Source organism: Coregonus lavaretus (genome assembly GCF_964263955.1).
Source record: "Coregonus lavaretus genome assembly, chromosome: 22".
Lineage (NCBI taxonomy): Eukaryota > Metazoa > Chordata > Actinopteri > Salmoniformes > Salmonidae > Coregonus > Coregonus lavaretus.
The window spans coordinates 34,058,500-34,075,992 of NC_140009.1; the positions used below are offsets into that span (position 1 = coordinate 34,058,500).

Sequence of the window (17,493 nt, forward strand, 5' to 3'; positions counted from 1 at the left end):
CTTCTCGTTTTTTTTGTATCTCAGACACTAAACTAGAATAGATACGAGCAAAGATTTCTATTATATTGACAAGATAGTCGAGGGACCGCTCTAACAATGGAAATGTTTCAGAATTCGACACTCATTAACCTCCATACAAAAATTCCTCACTTCGTGGTCTTATTTTGGTGGACAGATTGTGGGCGGAGTAAACACTCTGGTTCCGGCTGTTACTCTCTTGAGACGCGTTGAACTAGCATGAACATCATCAAAGACGCGCCATAAAAAAGCACTCCAAACAGCCAATCACGTTTCATAATTATTTTATCCCATTCGATTTGCTCATCCAATGAAAACGTTTCATGGTAGAACGTCAAGGTCGGCCATGTTGTGGGGTTTCCACTAGTTACCACATCCACAAAGTCAAACGTGGCTATATCGTAAAAATTGATGATTTTTTTTTTGCTTTTTAGTCCTCATTTAAGGTTAGTGTTAGGCATACGGTTGGCAGTGTGGTTAAGGGTAGGGTTAGGTTTAAAATCACATGTTAAGAAGATACATTTTAGAAATAGGCGAGGTTTATGCCTTAGTGGCTGTGGTAACTAGTGACGACCATGTTGTGGTTTTGAATGAGGAAGAAGCGGGAGAGGTTAGAGGTTATCGTTTAGCGAGTTATTTTTTATTTAAAGTACTACATTGAGTTACTTTAGACTTCTTGGCTATTTAAGAAAGATAAATGGCATTGTCGAATGTGGTAGTAGTGATTAAAATCCTAGTCGCTACAGCCACATAACCAGGATTGTTAGCTAGCTAGTTTAGCTAACCACAAGCTAGCTAATTTCAAGGGAAGGGGAAAGGTAATTTGATAGCTAGCTGGTTAGCAGTGTTGTTTAGCTAACTAGCTACGATTTACTTCCCCCGGCCGAATGACGTTGGGTGGCTTTATGTGCTTTTGGCTACGCTGGCAGGCGGGTTGGAAGCAACCATAGCGATACACATTTTCGCGGGCGGGAGGTTTTAAACTTCTCTAAACATGTTCAATAAATTTTACGAATTAATTGGAACGGGCTTCGCTAATCTCCGCAATGGAGTACCAGCTCCCGACCAACAAGATAATGACACACACAGAGTACAACAAGGGGGACAGATAAGGAGAAAAAGACCCATCGGCTGGTAAGTTAAGGTTATGCTAATGTTGGCTAGCTATATGTAATCTATTTGTTGTGTAGTATTCTAATTTGGCTAGCTAACTAACGGTAGTCATCTAATAAGCTAACGTTAGCTAGCCAATTTAGCTTAGTTTACTAGCTGGTGTGGCGGCACTGGATGCCCAGTTTGTTTGATGACCTAGCTAACATTAGCTAATTGTCAACTATTTGTGAGTTGTAGCTAAACTTGCGGACTTGTCTATTTGAGATGGTGGTGAAATTTAGACCAGCCAGTTAGTTACTAGCTAGCTAACGTTAGAGGTATGGCACACTGTATGGCACATTTGGGAGTGGGGTTGAGCAACCAAAGTGCGTACTCCGCAAGTCCCCCCCCCATGACCGAATATAACCCCTATGAGTGGAACAGGTCACTGACTAAAGTGAATGTAGCTAGCTTGCTTGCTCTACCAGAATTATCACGGCCAAAAAACAAATATAAGACTGCCCACACTGTCACTGATTCTCTGGCACATATTCATGTTGGATATTGTTTCCCCCCTTTTTTCATAGTTTGGAGGATGGCGACCAAAATGACCAGGCGCTAGCAGTGAAGAAATTTCGGATGGGTAAACTAACTGCAATCTTGGCTGTGCATATACACTATATATACAAAAGTATGTGGACACCCCTTCAAATTAGTGGATTAGGCTATTTCAGCCACACCTGTTGCTGACAGGTGTATCAAATCGAGCACTCAGCCATGCAATCTCCATAGACAAACCTTGGCAGTAGAAGAGCTCAGTGACTTTCAATGTGGCACCATCATAGGATGCCACCTTTCCAACAAGTCAGTTCGTCAAATTTCTGCCCTGGTAGAGCTGCCCCGGTCAACTGTAAGTGCTGTTATTGTGAAGCAGCAACCGGCTCCGCCGCGAAGTGGTAGGCCACACAAGCTCACAGAATGGGACTGCCGAGTGCTGAAGCGCGTAAAAATTGTCAGTCCTCGGTTGCAACACAAACTACAGAGTTCCAAACTGCCTCTGGAAGCAACATCTGCACAAGAACTGTTCCTCGGGAGCTTCATGAAATGGGTTTCCATGGCGGAGCAGCCGCACACAAGCCTAAGATCACCATGCGCAATGCCAAGCGTCAGCTGGAGTGGTGTAAAGTTCACTGCCATTGGACTCTGGAGCAGTGGAAACACGTTCTCTGGAGTGATGAATCACGCTTCACCATCTGGCAGTCCGACTGACAAATCTGGGTTTGGTGGATGCCAGGAGAACGCTATCTGCCCCAATGCATAGTGCCAACTGTAAAGTATGGAGGAGGAATAATGGTCTGGGGCTGTTTTTCATGGTTCTAGGCCCCTTAGTTCCAGTGAAGGGAAATCTTAATGCTATAGCATACAATGACATTCTAGACGATGTGAGGTCCATACAGAAATGGTTTGTCGAGATTGGTGTGGAAGAACTTGACAGGCCTGTAGAGCCCTGACCTGAACCCCATCGAACACCTTTGGGATGAATTGGAACTCCGACTTTTAGCCAGGCCTACTCACCCAACATCAGTGCCCGATCTCACTAATGCTCTTGTGGCTGAATGGAAGCAAGTCCCCGCAGCAATGTTCCGACATCTCGTGGAAACAATTCCCATAAGAGTGGAGGCTGTTATAGCAGCAAAGGGGGGACCAACTCCATATTAATGCCCATGATTCTGGAATGAGATGTTCGACGAGCAGGTGTCCACATACTTTTGGTCATGTAGTGTATCTTGTGGTGTCTAACATGTTCCCGGCACAACAGTGTATACAGTGTTTGATAAACAGTCCATGGCTCCCTATCTGACCTGATATGGTGTGTTTGTGGATATGACAACAGAGGTCCTCATTGACACAGTGAAGACTGCGGCTGAAGGGGTGAAGAGCCATAGCTCCAACGTGGCTTCCTGGGTACGGAATAGTGTGACTCCTACCTTGAGGAACATACTGCCCGCTTCCCCAGACCCCCCTCCGGAAGAACACTCTCATGAAGAGCCAGCAAGAGAGTCCCAACCGGAACCCTCAACTTCTGCACCTCATCCCTCAACTTTCTGGGAAGAGACTGAGGTATTGGATCTCTATATGATGTTTCAGGGCCCTTAATTCACAGTGTTTCTGTGTATTAGTGCTGATCTTGGATACGTTTTTGAGTTTTAAATCATAATGAATAAGAAGGGGGACTTGATCCTAGATCAGCACTTTTGAGACAGTTTTTGAATATGGGCCCAGATCTAGTAGTAGATTTATACATATTCATTACTCCAGTTTATTACAGGCCAGCACTCTGTTATATTCATATTGAACAATAATGTAATTAGTTTTTATGGTATTGTTTTCAGGTCCTTGAGGTGAGGTGCTCTGATCCCCTGGACGGGTTGTTTGTTGCTCCCTCGACAACTCTGGAATGGAAAACCTCTAAATCAGGCAAGACTCTATTCTAAGAATGTCTATGAAACCATTCCTGCTGCTGGCTCGAAATGTCACTAATGTTGCTATGGAAATGGAACAGTTGTTTGATCTACACTCTTCTTCCTCCTTTGTTCACTGCAGAGTCCTCTAGAATTGAGAAGACGATGATAGGATCGAAGGTTTGCAGACGCCAAGTGTGCATGGCTCTCACACATCGTGATGCGCCCAAAACTAATGGGCACTCTGTCAGTCTGCCTCATTCCTCCAGCAGTACCCCTAAGCCATGTCCCTCTACCCGCCTGGGCAGGAGCCACCTCAGAACACCTGCATCAACAAGGTATGCTCATATTGTCAATAGATATAGGCCTACCTTTCTCACTGAGGAAAAAAGTAATTCTGCTATTAATCAAGCATTGAAAACCTTGCTTGAATTTCAGAGTGCTTGAAAGTGCATTATTTTCCGTGCCTGATAGTGCCCCATTCACAATAATATGAATAACATGTTTGCTGTAATAATTTCATTCTCTCTGTCTGTAGCCAGTTTACCTCAGCAGGATGTAGCTCCTTCACCAGCATGTATGAGAAGACCTTCCCCATCCGCGTAGTGCAGAGTCCTTCACACGGCAGCCCTTCCAACCGCCTCCTTAGAGCCAGGGCTCACTGCACCGCACAAGAGGTCAGATACCACCTACCAGCATTTTTATGGCTCCCACTTGCTGCACCGTTTGCTGAACTTTTGCTATTGGGCTGTTTTCAAATAGATAGATAGTTATATCGACTAACAATGCAGAAGAATAGTCATATGACTATTCTTCTGCATTGTAAGTTGATATATACCTTGATAGATACATGTAGTCCAGAATATACCTGGAGAATGTCAAACGCCACAATTTTTGTTTTGTTGCATCTGCTCCACATCCAATCCTTATTTATAATATAGAAGGTTGGGTCCTCTCTGTGTTGCTCTAGTCTGTCTGTGAGGAGGAGAAGGTGGTGTACAGACAGCTGCTGGCCATGGTCTCAGGTGGACAGTCCTTGTCGTTCCACAACGGCAGCTCCCATGGCTTTCCGCGCTCACACAGAGACTTGTGAGTATAACAACCACAAAGCTAATGCTACAGTCCTCTCACTCTCCTCAAGTCATTGAGGATGACTGACAATTCAGTCGTGCTCAATGACCTGTACTCGCACGTTGATGCAACCACACACAATTTCATCAGGAAATCTACCTTTTTGTACTTCTCCCTGGGTTTCATAGTCCTACATCTTGGCCATTTGGTGTACTGGTGCTCCTTTCTAATAGCCCCCTCCCCTTTTTCCTTTGTTCTGACCTGTCTCTCTCTCACTCATTCACTCACTCAGCAGGCGTCTGCTCCAGTGTTCATCCCCTTCAGGGGCTGGAGATGCCTCAGAGGGCCCCAGTGAACCCCCAAGCCCCCGTCCAGAGTCCAGCCAGGGCTGCAGCAACGTCCCCAGCCCAGGGGAGGGCTCCTCCAGTGGGGCAGGGAACCACACCTGGGGCCCTGACTCAGACCTCAGCCCCAGGGGACCAGGGACACTACAGTCTGCCCCCTCTCCAGCTACCCTACATGACACCTCTTCTCAGGACACACAATCATCAGGTGAAACTTCTTAGCACATTTCCACTTCATCAGAGTTGATCTAGTAGTTTATTGACCACAAGGAGGGAAATGGATGTATCACCACCACCATCAGCAGTATACAGAGACAGGACATGATAGAGCTGTAGTGCAAAAATAGTTTTATGTGTTGTTTCCATAAAAGTCTACGTGTTTGTCTCGTGTGCTAATTTTGACCATGTCTTGTTCTGCAGCACATGATGGGGACTCCGTAATCATTGTGAAAGAGCAGAAGGGCAAAAAGCCATGCAGTTCAAGGTAAGTGTTTTGAATAGTTTGTTTTTGTTAAATTGTGGGTGTTATGTACTTTGTATTCCCCATCTAACCTGGTTTCTCTGTCTCGCTCTCTCTGTGTCTCTCTCCAGTGTGCCATGCTTCCAAGCTGAACTCTGGATCAAGGAATTGTAAGTCCCCTAATTTGTAACATTCATGATTGGTACATTTTCTCGTCATGTGCCTGTGCATACTAAATACAATTTAAATCCACCTCTAGCTCATTATAGAAGTCCTTTCCTCAAGTCGATGTGTGTGTCTGTGTTTTCCAGGACAAGCATGTATGACTCCCGTTCCCGGGAGAGACGGAGGCAGATAGAGGAACAGGAGGCCCTAGCTGCTCAGCTGCTGAGACAGGTAGTTAGAATCCCCTTCTCTGTCCTCATTGGTGTGATGTCAGCCCTCATGTCTATACCAAGTCCCACATTTACCACAGACGCGGTCAATGGAAAAGTTAACGTTTTCCCTCTATGCTTTATTCAAGCTATAGTTTATTAACTGTATGAAATGAGATGCTCTTTTAAATGGTGAGGACCACTGAAATAAACGTTCAACTCTATAGTGGTCCTACTAACCCTGTACTCAATAGAAAATGATATGGTGCTCTGTCTAACCCTCCTGTCCTGTGGTCTGGTCCAGCGTCTGTCAGATGACAGCCAGCTGGGCAACAGGTCCGTGGAGCTGCATGTTAGAGTCCCCCTGGAGAAGGAGGTTCCTCTGGCCCCCCTCATAGAGGACCACAAACCCACTGAGGAGAAACCAGAGTTCCCTGAGCTCACTGAGGTACCATTCACAGTATTTTGGTTATGTGTATTGTGCTTATTTTATCACTGCGAATGTGAGCCAGCGCATTACCAATCAAATGCATTGTAATAATTTGATTGAGTTCATTGAGACGTTTTGAATAAATGAAATGGATTTTCTCACTGTGTGCATCAGGATGGTACATAGCATGCAGCCTTTAGCTGAGCCGCCATGTTTGTGTGTGTCTGTCCAGGAAATGGAGGGGGAGGTGGGCCAGGCGCTGAGGGGAGGCAGCCAGGACGAGGTGCTGAGTGAAGGCTTCAGACTCACCATCACACGCAAAGACCTCCAGACACTCAGCCACCTCAACTGGCTCAACGACGAGGTGAGAGCACATCACACTGCTTCTGTTTATGTCGTCATCTTATGCCACTATTTTTGGAGACTGCTAGTCATTTCTTCTCTCTCTGTGTCTGAGCCTATACAGGAAAGAGAATAACTAATACAGAAGTGGTTTATCAGTGGATCTATGCTGTTTTCTTTGCTTCACCCGCTGTCTCCTTCCTCTCCAGGTGATCAACTTCTACATGAACCTGCTGGTGGAGCGTGGTAAGGATCCCGGCCTGCCGACGGTCCATACCTTCAACACCTTCTTCTTCCCCAAGCTACGCAGTGCAGGCTACTCTGCCGTACGCCGCTGGACCAAAAAGATGGACATCTTCTCAGTGGATGTCATACTGGTGCCCGTCCACCTGGGGGTGCACTGGTGCCTCTCTGTGAGTTAACATACAATATATTGTACTTTACTGCTGCTGCCTGTCTACCTGGGGGTGCAGTGGGCTGGCCTGGTTACGCATCCACCATAGTTTTTTTTATTTATTTATTTTAATTTCACCTTTATTTAACCAGATAAGCCAGTTGAGAACAATTTCTCATTTACAACTGCGACCTGGCCAAGGTAAAGCAAAGCAGTGCGATTAAAAACAACAACACAGAGTTACATATGGGGTAAAACAAAACATAAAGTCAAAAATACCACAGAAAATATATGTGCAAATGTAGCAAGTTATGGAGGTAAGGCAATAAATAGGCCATAGTGCAAAATAATTACAATTAGTATTAACACTGGAATGATAGATGTGCAAATAGAGATACTGGGGTGCAAATGAGCAAAATAAATAACAATATGGGGATGAGGTAGTTGGGTGGGCTAATTACAGATGGGCTGTGTACAGGTGCAGTGATCGGTAAGCTGCTCTGATAACTGATGCTTGAAGTTAGTGAGGGAGATAAGAGTCTCCAGCTTCAGAGATTTTTGCAGTTCATCCATTCATTGACAGCAGAGAACTGGAAGGAATGGCGGCCAAAGGAGGTGTTGGCTTTGGGGATGACCAGTGAGATATACCTGCTGGAGCGCATACTACGGGTGGGTGTTGCTATGGTGACCAATGAGCTAAGATAAGGCGGAGATTTGCCTAGCAGTGATTTATAGATGGCCTGGAGCCAGTGGGTTTGGCGACGAATATGTAGTGAGGACCAGCCAACAAGAGCGTACAGGTCACAGTGGTGGGTAGTATATGGGGCTTTGGTGACAAAACGGATGGCACTGTGATAGATTACATCCAATTTGCTGAGTAGAGTGTTGGAGGCTATTTTGTAAATGACATCGCCGAAGTCAAGGATCGGTAGGATAGTCAGTTTTACAAGGGCATGTTTTGCAGCATGAGTGAAGGAGGCTTTGTTGCAAAATAGGAAGCAGATTCTAGATTTCACTTTGGATTGGAGATGCTTAATGTAATTCTGGAAGGAGAGTTTACAGTCTTAACCAGACACCTTGGTATTTGTAGTTGTCCACATACTCTAGGTCAGACCCGTCGAGAGTAGTGATTCTAGTCGGGTGGGCGGGTGCCAGCAGCATTTGATTGAAGAGCATGCATTTAGTTTTACTAGCGTTTAAGAGCAGTTGGAGGCTACGGAAGGAGTGTTGTATGGCATTGAAGCTCGTTTGGAGGTTTGTTAACAGTGTCCAATGAAGGGCCAGATGTATACAAAATGGTGTTGTCTGCGTAGAGGTGGATCTGAGAGTCACCAGCAGCAAGAGCGACATCATTGATATACACAGAGAAAAGAGTCGACCCAAGAATTGAACCCTGTGGCACCCCCATAGAGACTGCCATAGGTCCAGACAACAGGCCCTCCGATTTGACACATTGAACTCTATCTGAGAAGTAGTTGGTGAACCAGGCGAGGCAGTTATTTGAGAAACCAAGGCTATTTAGTGTGCCAATAAGAATGCAGTGGTTGACAGAGTCGAAAGCCTTGGCCAGGTCGATGAAGACGGCTGCACAGTACTGTCTATTATCGATCGCGGTTATAATATCGTTTAGGACCTTGAGCGTGGCTGAGGTGCACCCAGCTCGGAAACCAGATTGCATAGCGGAGAAGGTACGGTGGGATTCGAAATGGTCGGTGATCTGTTTGTTAACTTGGCTTTCGAAAGGCAGGGCAGGATGGATATTGGTCTGTATCAGTTTGGATCTAGAGTGTCACCCCCTTTGAAGAGGGGGATGACCGTGGCAGCTTTCCAATCTCTGGGGATCTCAGACATTACGAAAGAGAGGTTGAACAGGCTAGTAATAGGGGTTGCGACAATTTCGGCAGCTATTTTTAGAAAGAAAGGGTCCAGATTGTCTAGCCCAGATGATTTGTAGGGGTCCAGATTTTGCAGCTTTTTCAGAACATCAGCTGTCTGAATTTGTGTGAAGGAGAAGCGGGGTGGGCATGGGCAAGTTGCAGTGGAGGGTGCAGAGCTGGTGGCCGGGGTAGTGGTAGCCAAATGGAAAGCATGGCCAGCCGTATCAAAATAATCAAAATTCTCAATTATTGTAGATTTATCGGTGGTGATAGTGTTTCCTAGCCTCAGTGCAGTGGGCAGCTGGGAGGAGGTGCTCTTATTCTCCATGGACTTTACAGTGTCCCAAAACTTTTTGGAGTTAGTGCTACAGGATGCAAATTTCTGTTAAGAAAAAGCTAGCCTTTGCTTTCCTAACTTCTTGTGTATATTGGTTCCTAACTTCCCTGAAAAGTTGCATGTCGCGGGGGCTATTCGATGCTAATGCAGTATGCCACAGGATGTTTTTGTGCTGGTCAAGGGCAGGCAAGTCTGAGGAGAACCAGGGGCTATATCTGTTCTTAGTTCTGCATTTTTTGAATGGGGCATGCTTATTTAAGATTGAGAGGAAAGCACTTTTAAAGAACAACCAGGCAAGTTTTAGGGAGCATTTGACAGTGATGAGGGGTGGTCGTTTGACCGCGAACCCGTTACGGACGCAGGCAATAAGGCAGTGGTTGAAGACAACGGAGGTGTATTTAGAGGGTAAGTTAGTCAGGATGATATCTATGAGGGTGCCCATGTTTACGGATTTAGGGTTGTACCTGGTAGGTTCCTTGATAATTTGTGTGAGATTGGGGGCATCTAGTAGGATGGCCGGGGTGTTAAGCATATCCCAGTTTAGGTCACCAAGCAGTACGAACTCTGAGGATAGATGGGGGGGCAATCAATTCACATATGGTGTCCAGGGCACAGCTGGGGGCTGAGGGGGGTCTGTAGCAATCGGCAACAGTGAGAGACTTATTTCTGGAAAGGTGGATTTTTAGAAGTAGGAGCTCAAACTGTTTGGGCACAGACCTGGATAGTATGATAGAGCTCTGCAGGCTATCTCTACAGTAGATTGCAACTCCACCCCCTTTGGCAGTTCTATCTAGACGGAAAATGTTGTAGTTGGGGATGGACCTTTCTGAATTTTTGGTGGCCTTTCTAAGCCAGGATTCAGACACTGCTAGAACATCAGGGTTGGCAGAGTGTGCTAACGCAGTGAATAACTCAAACTTAGGAAGGAGGCTTCTGATGTTAACGTGCAGAAAACCAAGGCTTTTACGGTTACAGAAGTCAACAAATGATAACTCCTGGGGAGTAGGAGTGATACTGGGGGCTGCAGGGCCTGGGTTAGCCTCTACATCACCAGAGGAACAGAGGAGGACTAGAATAAGGATACGGCTAAAGGCTTTAAGAACTGGTCTTCTAGTGCATTGGGTACAGAGAATAAAGGGGGCAGATTTCCGGGCATTGTAGAAAAGATTCAGGGCATTATGTACAGACAAGGATATGGAAGGATATGAGTACAGTGGAGGTAAACCTAAGCGTTGGGTAACAATGAAAGAGAGAGCATCACTGGAGGCACCGATTGAGCCGGTCTCCGCATGTATGGGGGGTGGAACAAAGGAGCTATTTGAGGCAGTTTGAGAATGACTTGGGGTTCTATATTGAAATTGTATAATAAGAACTAACTGGAACAGCAATAGGCAAGGCATATTGACATGGGAGAGAGGCATAAAGCAATCACAGGTGTTATTAGAGAGAACTAAGACCACAACTGGTAATGACGATGAAAGTTTGGGCTGAGGCTAAACAGATAAACAGGACAGGGTACCGTGTAAAGGAACAGTCCGGCAGGCATCAGCTGTGCAGCTGAGTGATCATAAGGTCCAGTGAACAGCAATATGTGAGTCCGAGAGCAGTTAGAATTGGTGCTAAAGCACAGCGAGCAAGAAGCACGGCTGATGGATCTTCGTGGTCGTCGCAATGGGAAGCCTGTTGAAACCACAGACGATGGTTGCTGGAACCATGCTGGAAAGGACAATGTGAAAATAAAATATTCAAGCCTGCACAGCATGGTTCAGATGGGCTCTATAGTGGTAATCACACTAGACAGAATCTGTAGTGTGATGTTTATATTGACTATTTTCTTTCTTCTTTTTCCTTTCAGGTGGTGGATCTCCGTAAGAAGAGTGTCACATACTTTGATTCAATGGGAGGAAAAAATGACGAAGCCTGCCGGATATTACTGCAATACCTGCAGCAGGAAAGCAAGGACAAGAAGGGCAAGAGCCTGGATACGTCGGAATGGACTCTGCAGAGCAAGAAACGCAACGTACGTGTTACACTATGATATCTAACCGAGATCTGTCAACTCAACATGCATTGACACTTCACTGATTGACGTTGCCATCTTTTGAAAAATGTATCTCAATCTATTTCTCCCAACAGGAGATTCCTCAGCAGATGAATGGAAGTGACTGTGGAATGTTCACATGCAAATATGCAGAGTACATCACCAAAGACAAGCCAATCACATTCACACAAGTAAGTACTTCAGCTGCCCCTGTGTCTGTTGGAGAGAGGCCAGTATTGGAGGCCAGTGTTTAATACTGTTTGAGGTGTGCAAAGCCCAGCTCATCCATTTGTGATTCTGATTTCTACCTCTACAAGTTCATTAATAACCTCTAAAGTCTAAGCTGATTGGGAGGGTTCTACTAAGCTAACATATGGAATTGTTTTAAGATGGTCATACCATGGATCGTTTAGCTAGGAGATATAAGAAAGCTCCGGAAATATGTGTGTATTTGTTGGCACAAAACTACCTCCATACTTCCATTTAATTTGTATGGGTTACCTTATACGAGTCCCGTGTGGGGAGAACACCATCGGAGAACACCATTGTGTTCGTGAGAGTCTTCTCTTTCCATAGAGGGGTCATATTCATTTGTAGGGCAAACTGTTTTTGTGAGAAGACCGATTTCCGGGATGTTTGGGTTGGGTGGCAGAGCATCATGGGAGTTTTGTGAAACACTCGATAGAAAGTCTGCATCTCGATTCACTTCGTTTGGAGGGACGACTAGAGGGCTGAAAAGGCACTACGCCTCGCTCAAAGTTGACTTGGGATACCACTACGACTCGATGGGGATCGCTCAAAACGGAGGGGTAGGGCTAAGGGAGTGGGGTGGGAGGCATTGGGATTGAGCCTATGAGTAACTAACTCAGTATTTCCCTTCCTTCCAATTGACAGAAACACATGCCCTACTTCAGGAGACGGATGGTCTGGGAGATATTGAATCGGAAACTGTTGTGATGAAATCGGGAAGAGATTTCTGAACAGGTAGCTACTGTTTGGTCAAGGGCGTGGAAGTGTGTGAAATGATGATGGTGCCCATGACGCTGTGGCTGTTCCATTGCAGGAGGATTCATTTATTGCAACCACAACATCCTGTGTATTAGCAAGCAAGGGTCTCTCTTTCAATTGGGGTTGTTCTCATTTACAAATCATACTCTGAAATTTTCCAGTCAGAACGCCTGTCTAGTGAAGTTGGGCCATCCAATGCAACTCCTTGTATTTGGTCACTGTCGATATTTTTGTAAACTACTCAAAGGTATAGTTCAATGAAAGCTTGGTGTTCTGATGTGATGACTGTTAACACCTTATTTTTATAGTTTGTGGCCAACACCCATACCTGCTTAAATAAACTGGTTAAATGTGAGAACAGAGCTCGAGATGCGGTGACATTCTTTGATTTATATCTGGACACCCACATTTGATAGTTGTTGTTAGCTAAATAGAAAATATATGCAACAAACTTCAGAGTATAATTTGTAAATGGGTAGGCCTAGATATGGAGGTGGTGTGTTGCCATACATTGCTATTGTGTGGTACTTGAGCTGACACGAGTATCTTCATTGGTTAATTGGACCCCAAAACAGATAAGCTTCAGTGATGCTTCCTTGACCAAGAGACCCGTTATTCCAAGACTAAATTGTGGCCTGAAATTTAAAGTCTATTTTGTTTAAATAAGCAAAGCAAAAAACTGTCTGGTGCATTTTTTTCTGGCTATTTTCGACATGTGTACATACTGATGAGTATACAGTTTCTTGGATAATGTATTTAATATACATTTTGTACCTTTTTATTATCTGTTTTGTATCTAGAACAAAATCTTTTTAGAAATAAATTCCACAAGTATTGTGTATGTGCATCTCTTATGTTTGGAAAGGTATACATTACATGAGCATACACACTCTTGGTAATAAAAGGCACATGGACAAAATATATATTTTTTATAAAAGGATTCCTTTTAATAATACAAAAAAAAAAGTTCAAAAACATCAAACCAAAGAAACATTTTGAAAAGCTGTGTTTGTCAAGAAAGGGGAATTTTAGGCTGCATTTACACAGGCAGCCCAATTCTGATATTTTGCCCAATTATTGGCGAAAGACCAATTAGTGGAATAAACTCAGAATTGGGCTGCCTGTGTAAACGCAGCCATAGACCTGCTAGTATGGCACATAAGGACAAATTTAATGATTGACAAAAGTGAATAAGATTGTACATGATTGCTTTACAATGGACTTGATAAAGCCAGGGAATAGTAATGTTAAGGCTGTGCGCCAATGACTATGAAATGTGTTGCTTTTTAACCTGTCTGACTGACTTTACATGACATGGATGACTTATTGCTGGACGGAGCTTCAACTAATATTTTCTCCCTCTAGTTTGCATTGTACAATGAAAGACAAACAGTAGAGCCCACTCCTACGCAACCTTTAAAATCCTAAATTAGCAGCAAGATGTTTCAAGTGGACTTCATGTAAAGGATTATCTGAACTATGGAAAAGGGCGAGAGCATTCTGACATTTCAAACTAAGGCTGACATTTTTTTATTTAAACACATCTGGAATGATTGTGGCCTCAAAATAAATATGACAATGTAACAAACATTAAATTGTGGTTTCCTAAGACTGATTCTACTACATGAGAGTAAATCTTACAAGAAAATAATTTGTTTATCATTTGCAGACAGTGCATGAATGTTTCCAGATAGCAATTTAGCGTGTAGCACACTTTAAATCCTCTCTTGATGAAATCTATAAGGCATTTCTGATAATATTCTTCCTACCACAAATTAATTCATGAGACCATTCATAGAGCTTATTAATAGTGTCAACAAACCTTTTCATGTACAGTCACAAATCAAGGAAAAAGAAAGAACTACAGATGTATTCTAAACCGAGCATTGATCACTTAGAAATGTCCAAATGCCTACCGGATGATGTCTTTGGTAACAAACAAAAAATCAATAACCAATATTTTGGTTGACAAAATAAGGACTGTGCATCTGGATGGACAACAGGTAGTCAGTATCCTATTGTTAGGAGATGGTGTGAGGCCTTTAGCAAGATAGCTGAGTGATTTTCTTTCTGATTTTCTCCAACCTCATGAAAACATGGTAATGCTTTATTTGGATAGTCCATCTGTAGATGTTCAACAGATGGTCATACTATCAAGGTTAGGGTTAGTAGATAGTTCAAATGTTACTGATTGTCTGTAGATCATATACAGATATTCCCTTCTATGCAGCCATCTCACTGTCATTAGATGAACAACGAGGCGTATAATCTTACAACTAAACGTTTTGGATGAACTAAAATGAAAGCCACCAATAGCAGAATGGTAAGTTTCAAAAGTCACTTGACAAACAGCCTATTGTCACCTGAAAAATAAAAACTTCTCATATTCATCTACAGTGTAAGTATTGCATTATTGTGGCCAATAAATTAATTGCATAGATCACTGGCCATTTTAAGAAACAAAACAGTCTGATTAGATGTTTGACCTGGGATTTAGGCCTGGTTTGTGAACGTTGGACAGAAGAGTGAGGATATGGACACAGTACCTGCTGTGACTGTGAGGATAGCCTTGAGAACCATAGAAGGTATGACCTTATAAAACATCTCAGCACCTTGCACACTAACCCTCAGCTGACTTTACATTGCTCTAGTTGCGTAGGAGGTAATATTACTTTTCACACTGCATTCCCTAACCACTGACTGACTTAATGACTACTCTACCACGTGGGACACATTTCTGAAATCATTTCTAAGAGGTGTTACACTTAGGGCTCTATTCAATCTGTAAAGCTGAAGCGTTACAGATTGTGCAATATAAATGTAAAGGTCATTTCCAATTGAGCCGTTTACCGTGAATGCGGTCTCCGCCAATGCGGGAACGTTGCCTTTACATTTCAATTGGGATTGAATAGAGCCCATAATTATCTTGGATTGATGAGCAGTGAGCACACCTCATTAAACGGTGAACGTGCCAAAACTGATGACACAGACTGATTTGAAATCTCTCAAACATTTAGAGCATTTACCATGTGATTGAAAATTAAAACAGAATGAGAAAAAAATAAAACTCAAATGACAGACATTATTTCAAAAGAAAAAGCCAACAAATCTTTTTTTTTTTTTTACTACTCAATGCACACTACCAAAATTCAAATGGATCAATCTGAAACGTATTAAATCAAATAAAACATCTCACAAACGTTCTTTAAATTAAAAAAAACAGTCACTTGGAATCAAAACAAAAACAAATCAACAATAACAGAGGAATCAACGAACAGACAGAGAGGAAGTAGCGAAGCATCTCATTAGGCTACTGGCCATATGTTTTGGATCTCTCATTTACTTGTTTAAACTAATAGCGCAACACTCAACAATATGAACTCCTAAGAACAACTTTGGGTCTGTTTAAAGGGTAGCAGCTTAACCCACTAAAACCAAATGTAAAGACTTATTTATGTTGTTGGTTAGCATTGGAGCAATATAGGATTAAATTCCCCAAATATAACCAGCAACTAAATGTATTTCATGTCAAATTTAATCATGCATATATTTTGTATTTTCCCTATATAATTGTATTATAATTGGCCAGAATCTGGAAATAATCAGTTAAATGTTTGATTGTCTTAAGCTTTATTTCTAAATATCTATTTAGATTGTGAGAATTATTGTGAGAATTTCAACTAGGGACCAAGTGCTAAAAAACTGCTCTGAGTTGATAGCACCAGATATGGCACACATCTATGATCTAAGTAACTTAAGCAGTTTTTCAGCCTTCTTTCTTCAAACATTTACCAAAAACAACAAGCAGTGTGAAGTGAAGAAAACAATTATTTTTGAATCAACACAAAATAATTCAGGTGAAAAGCTTACAAATAACAGATGATAAAATGAAAAACTAAATCAGCATATTTTACAAAAAAGTACAACTAATCGACTTTATGTTCCTGATTTCATTCTGGCTCACCAGAATAGTTAGGAAAATAATTTGTTAATACGTGCACAAAAAATAATGTGTGTGTGTTTTTTTCTCTTTCTTCGACTATAGAGTCATGTTCTGTGGTCAAAATAGATGCTCCAAGTTCTGTTCGTTTTCACAGTATCCATTCATCTCTATTCAAGAGTTTCCTGTAACCTCTGATTTTTAAATATCCTTTTCTCTTTAGTGTGACTGTCTGGTGCTTCTGTCCAGAGCCACTAGTCACTGAGCTGAGCTGAGCTGAGCTGTACGGACCACAGGTGGCCAGGAAATAGACTAGTGTAACCCACCTGTCCCTCCTCTTCACTTGCTATGCTGATAGGAGTAACCTGTGTGTTCTGTGGGAGTCTCCAGGGAAACCTGTTGTTGGATGGCACTTTCCTGTTAACATATTGAAGAGGTATTCATCAATCAACCAATCATCAGTAAAGTGACCAGTTGTTTCATACCACAACATTATAGTTTTAAACGTGTACATGTGTACATGTACATAAACGTGTACATGTAAGGGTAGGTAACAACACATCTGCCACACTGATCCTCAACACGGGGGCCCCTCAGGGGTGCGTGCTCAGTCCCCTCCTGTACTCTCTGTTCACCCATGACTGCATGGCCAGGCACGACTCCAACACCATCATTAAGTTTGCCGACGACACAACAGTGGTAGGCCTGATCACCGACAACGATGAGACAGCCTATAGGGAGGAGGTCAGAGATCTGGCCGTGTGGTGCCAGGACAACAACCTCTCCCTCAACGTGACCAAGACAAAGGAGATGATTGTGGACTACAGGAAAAAAAAGAGGACTGAGCACGCCCCCATTCTCATCGACGGGGCTGTAGTGGAACAGGTTGAGAGCTTCAAGTTCCTTGGTGTCCACATCACCAACGAACTATCATGGTCCAAACACACCAAGACAGTCGTGAAGAGGGCACGACAAAGCCTATTCCCCCTCAGGAGACTAAAAAGATTTGGCATGGGTCCTCAGATCCTCAAAAAATTCTACAGCTGCACCATCGAGAGCATCCTGACTGGTTGCATCACCGCCTGGTATGGCAACTGCTTGGCCTCTGACCGCAAGGCACTACAGAGGGTAGTGCGTACGGCCCAGTACATCACTGGGGCAAAGCTCCCTGCCATCCAGGACCTCTATACCAGGCGGTGTCAGAGGAAGGCCCTCAAAATTGTCAAAGACTCCAGTCACCCTAGTCATAGACTGTTCTCTCTGCTACCGCACGGCAAGCGGTACCGGAGTGCCAAGTCTAGGT

General features: G+C 43.4%; 2 protein-coding genes across 3 annotated transcripts in view; one reads left to right on the forward strand and one right to left on the reverse strand.

Annotated features, from left to right (window-relative positions):
• Positions 1–586: 586 nt before the first annotated feature.
• LOC311150234 (sentrin-specific protease 1-like) lies at positions 587–13,089 on the forward strand. 2 transcript variants are annotated; one of them, XM_084187609.1, is made up of 17 exons: positions 587–1,152; positions 1,698–1,753; positions 3,005–3,231; positions 3,504–3,588; positions 3,715–3,910; positions 4,111–4,249; positions 4,543–4,661; positions 4,936–5,195; positions 5,408–5,471; positions 5,579–5,617; positions 5,759–5,843; positions 6,126–6,269; positions 6,484–6,615; positions 6,803–7,006; positions 11,057–11,221; positions 11,338–11,433; positions 12,137–13,089. In XM_084187609.1, the coding sequence occupies exons 1-17, from the start codon at positions 1,013–1,015 to the stop codon at positions 12,197–12,199; spliced, it is 2,214 nt and encodes a 737-aa protein (XP_084043735.1). In that variant the 5' UTR covers positions 587–1,012; the 3' UTR covers positions 12,200–13,089. The 2 variants fall into 2 exon arrangements, with proteins under 2 accessions (XP_084043735.1, XP_084043736.1); XM_084187610.1 differs by having other exon boundaries at positions 595–1,152; positions 4,939–5,195.
• An 87-nt stretch (positions 13,090–13,176) lies between these two features.
• Positions 13,177–17,493, reverse strand: part of LOC311150235 (RNA-binding motif, single-stranded-interacting protein 2-like) — a 45,110-nt gene continuing 40,793 nt past the window's right edge. The window contains exon 13 of the mRNA XM_084187611.1: positions 13,177–16,607. Coding sequence (XP_084043737.1) covers positions 16,530–16,607 — 78 coding nt within the window. The 3' untranslated portion in view covers positions 13,177–16,529. The remainder of the gene's footprint in view (positions 16,608–17,493) is intronic.